The 8,359-nt window shown below is 49.8% G+C and overlaps 1 protein-coding gene across 1 annotated transcript; it reads left to right on the plus strand.

Moving 5' to 3' along the window:
• Positions 1-1,084: 1,084 nt before the first annotated feature.
• On the plus strand, positions 1,085-8,359 carry LOC144325311 (serine protease 33-like). Its single transcript, XM_077918128.1, has 6 exons — positions 1,085-1,303; positions 2,096-2,204; positions 2,759-2,924; positions 4,549-4,826; positions 5,448-5,626; positions 7,780-8,359. The coding sequence occupies exons 1-6, from the start codon at positions 1,085-1,087 to the stop codon at positions 8,035-8,037; spliced, it is 1,209 nt and encodes a 402-aa protein (XP_077774254.1). The 3' UTR covers positions 8,038-8,359.

Here is an 8,359-nt window from a genome sequence, read left to right on the forward strand (position 1 = left end):
TCTTGCGAAGCAAGCCCATAGGGAAATTCGTCTGGCGAAGCACCTCGAAAAACGGAAAACTCTTTCTTCTTGCGAGTTTTCCGTCTTGCGAGGCATTCGTCTTGTGAGGTACCACTGTACTGGGATGCTTGCGTATGATGATTTGCCTCAGCTGGACCAAAATGGTTTCTGCCTCCATACCCCTCATGAAAGCTTTTGGTTTCTTTCTTGTTCCGTGTTAGGTGATGCAATGATGCAATGCCAGAGAGAAAGGGAGTTGTTTGTTGTCAGTGTGGTGTAGAATGTTAGACTAGAACCCACTCAAGTCATGAAGCTCACTTCACCAGTCAGCAGGGCCGGATTTAGGTTTGATGAGGCTGCTGAAGGTAATGGGGCTTTTTATATGTCCAGTTGTTCTTTGTCAACAACAAATTGCCGCTGTTTTTGTTGTTGAATACAGTGGTACCTCAGGTTACATACGCTTCAGGTTACAGACTGCTAACCAAGAAATAGTGCTTCAGGTTAAGAACTTTGCTTCAGGATGAGAACAGAAATTGTGCTCCGGCGGCGCGGCAGCAGCAGGAGGCCCCATTAGCTAAAGTGGTGCTTCAGGTTAAGAACAGTTTCAGGTTAAGAACGGAGCTCCGGAACGAATTAAGTACTTAACCCGAGGTACCACTGTATATGCTATATGGTAATTTATGGACCTAATACAGGGGTCAGCAAACTTTTTCAGCAGGGGGCCGGTCCATGGTCCCTCACACCTTGTGGGGGGCCCAGACTATATGTTGCCATGATTATGACCCACATTTCTGGCAAAAACCCTTATTAGGACTAACCCCAATGTTGCCCAAATGTGATCCTTTTTTTTTTTGGGGGGGGGGTTTCCTTCATATACCCATGCTGCTTCCTTTGAATTTTACGTGTTGACTGTTATTATTTCTCTCATAAGGTGGGGTGGAGGGCTGAGGTAAGCGTGCCATTCCTGTCAGCCCTGTAGACCAAGTGCACATGCATGGGTGAAGGGAAAAGCCGTTGGCCACGTTAAGTCAGGCCAGCGCCGCTCAAACAAAAATGTTCTTTTCCCCGTGTGAGGGAAGATGAGATGGCGGCTATTTACCTTTCCATGGCTTGCACCTTGTGGCTAATGAGCGGCCTCCCCAGCAGAGCACAGCTGCCCAGGCACTCCCCACTTCCTTTTGTGGGGAGCACCACTGCCACAGACACCTGCGGGCATCACTCCCGAGGCGCCTCCGAGCCCCTGACGCCGCAACTGCCCTTCCTGAGGTTAGTCGCAGGCAGCTCCATGGCGGAAATCCGAACTGTGGCTCCTTTTCCCTCTTCCCCACCCCACACCCTGGAGGAAAAGATTGCTGCACGCGCATGACAGATAAAGAAGGGGCTTGTCTCGAGCAGCTGCCCTCCTCACTTTTGACCCCCAAGCCTGACTGAGTCGCAAAAATCATCACACGCGGGCGCTATGCTGGCTGCCTGGATTCCAGGACTGTCAGTGGGCCGGATCTAGAAGGAAATTGGGCCTGATCCAGCTCACGGATGAAGTATATTAATAGTGAAATACAATTAAGAAGAAGAATATTAATAGTGAAATAATTATTAAGCTCTAACTTAAAATCATGTAGGTTTTATTTTGTTTTTTATCCTATATTTTGGAAGAATATTAATAGTGAAATAATTATTAAGCTCTAACTTAAAATGATGTAGGTTTTATTTTGTTTTTTATCCTATATTTTGGAAACATACATCCAGTTTTTTTTCCCTTTAAATTTTTTTGGGGGGCCTCCAAGAGAGTGGGGCCCTAAGCTATAGCTTGTTTAGCTTATACGTAAATCCGGCGCTGCCAGTCAGTATCTCTCAGCCTAACCTACCTCTCAGGGTTGTTAGCATAAAATGGAGTGGGGAGAAGCATGTACATACACTACCTTGAGCTCCTTGGAGGAAAGATGGGATAGAAATTTAATTATGAATGAATGAATAAATGAAATCCAGTCCTGGAGAAGAAACAACCCCTTGGTGTTCTGCCACACCCCAGGCTAAGTGGCATTTCACCACGGACCAGATTTTGGAATGGGGGAGGGGGTGGGGCTGTCAGGAATAGGACAAAAGTGTTTGGTCCAATCTCCGCCTTCTAATTCCAATCATCTCCCCTTATTTTGAACCTGTCTCATTTTCTCTTGCAGGTGCTGAAAATGCTTCCACACAAAGAGGTGAGAGAGGATTTCTGGGAAGGGATACCCATACCCCCCTCCTCCACGAAACCAGTGGGATCAGGCTCCAAAGTGCCTCTGGAAAAGTTGCATCCATTTCCCTGGACTCAGAGAGATAGACCCCTTCTTGTTTAATATCCCGGGCCCCCTCTTCCCCCCCCCACAACTCTTTCTGCCTCTCTCCTTTTAAAAAACAACAACAACCAAGAGAAAATTTTGGTGGGTCCGCCAGTTTGAAGATGGACATATTTCTAAGGCCACTGGGAAAACACAGGAGGACAGTGATCTGACTAGAGCGAGTGGCTCGCACGCCCGTGTGTCGTTTTATTGCCATCTCAGTCCTCCACCTGCAGGCCAGTTCTGCACAGCAGCATCCCAAGCCAGAGCTGCCCGCTCCCAGCTCTGCCCCGGGAAGACAAAACTATTAGCCGCAACATTTAGCGTGGCTTACATTTGCTGCAGAATTGCAATGAAACCGCATCGAGGGTGAGGCTCGCCCGCTTCTCCTCCGCTCTCTGCCCCATGCCTGACGCCTCTCCCTCGTTCCTTTGCAGCCTGCGGACGGCCCCACGTGTTCGCCCCTCGGATCATCGGGGGGAAGAAGGCCGACGAAGGGGAATGGCCGTGGCAAGCCAGCATACGAAGGAACCGGCTGCACATTTGTGGAGGAAGCCTGGTCTCGTCCCAGTGGGTGGTGACGGCTGCTCATTGCTTTGAAGGGTGAGAGGGAAAGGACGCGGCTTTGCACTGCTCCACTAGAGGGCGGTCGAAGGACAGTGTCAGGGAGAAGGAGCAATATTAGTTCAGGAAGGGACCGATCTGATGCTTGCAATGATTTAGGAATATATTTACGGCACTGGCTCTGATGGTCTTCTTTTATCTCAGTTACTGAGAATGTGTGTATTATTGCCCCATTGACTTCATTCAGCGCCCCCTGCCTGCTTGCCTTCCTTTTTACAGCCGGTAATGGGGGTTGCCCTGCCTGTCGGCTTTCTTTGCCTCACTCTCAGGGATGCCCTTAGGGAACTCAGCAGGGAAGAGGACGATGAGAACAAAACTGTAATTAGTTTTCTCTGCCTGTCAACCTAACATGCATGGGATCCAATAAACGGCTTCTCAGAAGTAAGTTCCGTTGGGTTTCCCCAGGAACTTATTGCCATCTCAGTCCTCCACCTGCAGGCAAAATGTAAGACATTTTGGTGCCTGGTGCGGAGCAGCAAATAGCAACTCTCTCCTTCCCCAAGTCAAGGCAGTTCAGTTATTTTATTTTTTTATTGATTGATTATATCCCACCTTTCCTCTCAAAGGAGCCCAGGGCAGCATTTTAGACCACATCAACACAATACAGTCAAACATGATTATACCACTTTAAACAGTCCATGGCTTCTCCCCCCCCCCAAATTTTTTGGAAGCTGTAGTTTATTAAGCATGCTGAGAGAAGTTAGCAGCAGGGTGTGTCTCTCCCCCCCCCCCCCCAGTCAGAGCTCACCAGAGTTCAGTTCTGGCACCTCTCAGGTAGGTGCCATTGCTATTCTATGAGAACAAGGAAGAAGTTTGTGGTGAGCTCTGGCACCTCCTTTTCTAGAAAAATAGCACTGGTAAGAAGCCCCTATTTCTCTCATGGAGCTACAGTTCCCAGAGTTCCCTGGGAAGAGGGATCCATGGTTAAACCATTCCAGTGTGGTGTAGTGGTTAAGAGCGGTAGTCTCGTAATCTGGGGAACCGGGTTCGATTCCCCGCTCCTCCACATGCAGCTGCTGGGTGACCTTGGGCCAGTCACACTTCTGTGAAGTCTCTCAGCCCCACTCACCTCACAGTGTGTTTGTTGTGGGGGAGGAAGGGAAAGGAGAATGTTACCCACTTTGAGACTCCTTAAAGGGAGTGAAAGGCGGGATATCAAATCCAAACTCTTCTTCTTCTTCTTCATTCTGAGAATTGTAGCTCTGTGAGGGGGAAGCCGCGACTATTTAAAGTGATAACATAGCACTTTACATGTATGTTGTAAATATGGCCTAAAAAGTACTCTGTGTGGGCGTAAAAATGCCACAAGAACAAATGTCCTATCAATTGCTGCTCTTTAATTACAGCTGAAATAATCTGCCCGAGGCAGCTGCCTCACTCTACCAAATGGTAGGACTGGCTCCGGTCTTCCTCCCTGCCAGGTGGCTATAGGATTGCAGCCTTAGGGTGCAAAGTGCTTGAGGGTTAATAACCCCAAGTTACCCACCAGGCAAACCTGTGAGGCAGAGTAGGATTAGAGAATGTCTTTCATCAGGGCTGAGGTGGGATTTGAATCCAGGCCTTCCTACCGCACAAGATGCTTATTGTTCCTTGTCTCTCACAGGCCACTGAACCTACCCGAATTCCGAGTAAACTTGGGAGAATACGAGCTCCCCAAGCCTGCGCCCAGCATGGTCTCCTCTGCTGTCAGCCGGATCATAGTGCACCCGTCTTATGCTGGAGAAGGACTTAGTGCTGATATCGCCCTGATGCAGCTGAAGGAGGCAGTCAATTTCTCCCGAACCATCTCCCCTATCTGCCTTCCGAGCTCTTCGGATCCTGACACCTTCCCTGTAGGGATGGCATGTTGGGTTACTGGCTGGGGCCTCATCTCTGCAGACGGTAAGAACGGGTTGTAGTGCCATCTGCTTCAAGGCAGTTCATTCACATTAATGGCCCTGAGTTGGTCATGTCTGCTAATTTAAATGGGTCTACTCTGACTGGCAAAGGGACACGGGTGGTGCTGTGGTTTAAACCACTGAGCCTAGGGCTTGCCGGTCAAAAGGTTGGTGATTCGAATCCCCGCGACGGGGTGAGCTCCCATTGCTAGGTCCCAGCTCCTGCCAACCTAAGAGTTCGAAAGCACGCCCAAAAGTGCAAGTAGATAAATAGGTACTGCTCCGGCAGGAAGGTAAACGGTGTTTCCGTGCACTGCTCTGGTTTCAGTGTTCCGTTGTGCCAGAACGGTCATGCTGGCCACATGACCTGGAAAAACTCTCTGTGGACAAACGCCGGCTCCCTCAACCTGTAAAGCGAGATGAGCACCGCAACCCCAGTGTCGCCTGTGACTGGGCTTAACTGTCAGGAGTCCTTTATCTTTTTAAACTCTGACTATGACCGAAAGTTGCCCAAAGGGGAAATGCATTTGGGCTGAAAAAAGGGGTTCACCACGTCTGGTCTAAATGGTATATCCTGTTAAGGGATCTTGTGGCTGATCTTGGTCCTTTGCTTTCCTTGTCTTAGGCTACTTCATGGCTCGGACGTTGCAGGAGCTGGAAGTGCCAATCCTAGGCACTGAGGAATGTGATCAGATGTTCCACGAGGACTCCAATGGCACCGAGACTGTGCCTCTGGGCCACCGGTTGATCTACAAAGACATGATCTGTGCTGGGTACCCAGATGGAAATAAAGACACTTGCCAAGTAATTGTGGACCAGAGCAGCAGATTAAGGGCAATGGAAACTGGGGAGGTGTCAGGGAGGAAGCAACTGGCAGCTAGGATGAGAGGGTGACTGTGGATTAGGATAGATCAGGGCAGAGCCAGAAACTGCCTTCAGTACAACAGTTCAGTCCTTAAAAATACAGGTTCCAAGAGAAGTGGATCTTTGGGGCACTTCCAGACAAGCCACTGCTTTTAAGTGGGAATTCAAGTCACACACTGGCAAATTCAGGTGGTACAATTATTATTGACTGGGAGTTTTCCCAAAACACTGTCAGACTGTTGTGATCAAGAAAGCACTGGAAAGTGTGGGAAATAACACTTGCACCGAAGAACCTTGTCTAGCCTCCCTGCAGAGAAATCAGAACGGATGCTCATTAAATAGCCAACATTGTCTGATCTCCCTGCAGAGAAAGCAGGACGAGAATGCTCAAAGAGGTTGTCTGGAAGCGCCCCCGGTTTCTGCAAGAGGTTTATCTGAAGATCTTGGAGCCTTCTAGCGCAAGAGGGACAGTGGGTGCTTCCAGATGAGTGCTTAATATTGCAAATTCAGATATTGCAAATGGGCCATTGGAACTAGAGATGGGGGAGAAATCTGATTCCATTGGTATTTAAAGGCTAAGTTGCCACATTTGCATCATCTGAAACAATACGTGGACTGAAATGTAGTTCTCCAGCCAAGCAATATGTGCAAAAATGCATATACTAGGGTAAAATGTGCCTATAGATGCATATGTTAGTGAAAATCACACACAAAAATGCCCTTGGTATCTCCACTTTGATCACCGGAGAATTGATGCTTTTGAATTATGGTGCTGGAGGAGACTCTTGAGAGTCCCATGGACTGCAAGAAGATCAAACGTATCCATTCTTAAGGAAATCAGCCCTGAGTGCTCACTGGAAGGACAGATCGTGAAGCTGAGGCTCCAATACTTTGGCCACGTCATGAGAAGAGAAGACTCCCTGTAAAAGACCCTGATGTTGGGAAAGATTGAGGGCACAAGAAGAAGGGGATGACAGAGGACGAGATTGTTGGACAGTGTTATAGAAATGACCAACATGAATTTGACGAAACTCCGGGAGGCAGTGGAAGACAGGAGTGCCTGGCGTGCTCTGGTCCATGGGGTCACAAAGAGTCAGACACGACTAAACGATTAAACAACAATATCCACTTTAAGGATCAGGCAGCAAGTGATAAGAAAGTCCCTTGCCTGAGACCCTGGAGAAGTGCTGCTGCCAGCCAGGGTAGACAATATTGGGCTAGATTACATAGTAGTCAACGGGACGCGGGTGGCGCTGTGGGTAAAAGCCTCAGTGCCTAGGGCTTGCCGATCGAAAGGTCGGCGGTTCGAATCCCCGCGGCGGGGTGCGCTCCCGTTGCTCGGTCCCAGCGTCTGCCAACCTAGCAGTTCGAAAGCACTCCCGGGTGCAAGTAGATAAATAGGGACCGCTTACTGGCAGGAAGGTAAACGGCGTTTCCGTGTGCGGCTCTGGCTCGCCAGAGCAGTGATGTCACGCTGGCCACGTGACCCGGAAGTGTCTGCGGACAGCACTGGCTCCCGGCCTCTTGAGTGAGATGGGTGCACAACCCTAGAGTCTGTCAAGACTGGCCCATACGGGCAGGGGTACCTTTACCTTTTTTTACATAGTAGTCAAAGGTAAAGGTAAAGGTACCCCTGCCCGTACGGGCCAGCCGTGTCCGACTCTAGGGTTGTGCGCCCATCTCACTTAAGAGGCCGGGGGCCAGCGCTGTCCGGAGACACTTCCGGGTCACGTGGCCAGCGTGACGAAGCTGCTCTGGCGAGCCAGCACCAGCGCAGCACACAGAAACGCCATTTACCTTCCCGCTATAAAGTGGTACCTATTTATCTACTTGTACTTAAGGGTGCTTTCGAACTGCTAGGTGGGCAGGAGCTGGGACCGAAGGACGGGAGCTCACCCCGCCGCAGGGATTTGAACCGCCGACCATGCGATCGGCAAGCCCTAGGCACTGAGGTTTTACCCACAGCGCCACCTGCGTCCTGCGTAGTCAAAAGAGGTCTACAAATACTGGAAAATGAATGAATGCACAAAAAGGCTGGCCTTTTATAAGGCAATCTATTATATTTCCTTGTCTTTCTCTCCCCCTCTCTCTAGGGTGACTCTGGGGGCCCTTTAGCTTGCAAGCAGAAAGGCACCTGGTTCCTGGCTGGAGTGGTGAGCTTTGGGGTGGACTGTGCAAAGCCCAAGCGGCCGGGAATCCACACACGGGTGACTTCCTACATGGACTGGATTCAGCGCACCATGGAAGAGAAAGCAGCCCATAGTGGCGGCGATGCCCATCTCTTGAGTGTCAGTTCTGCCACTCCCTTGCTTCTACTTCTTCTCCTAGTCTTGACCCACAGCCTTTGGTGACCCATGCTGCCTGCACACTTGGGGCTTCAGAATGGCCATCTTGTGTTGATAGGTTGGATCAACCAGCTCAGAGTGACCAGACTCTGGTCTTCTGTAGGCTGAGCCTGAAGCAGAGGACTTCAAGGACAGAAGAAGTGTCCTGCTGGACCCATCTAGACCAACATCTCATTCTCATCAGGGCCAACCGATGCCCAGGGGAAGCTTGCAACAGCAGCTTTTCCCACCTACGATTCCCAACAACTAGTGTTCAGAAGTGTATCACCTCTGAATATTTTAAACAGCTTTGCCACCATCTGAAAGATTGCCCTGTTTTTGTTCAATA

This window comes from Podarcis muralis, chromosome 13 (genome assembly GCF_964188315.1).
Source record: "Podarcis muralis chromosome 13, rPodMur119.hap1.1, whole genome shotgun sequence".
NCBI lineage: Eukaryota > Metazoa > Chordata > Lepidosauria > Squamata > Lacertidae > Podarcis > Podarcis muralis.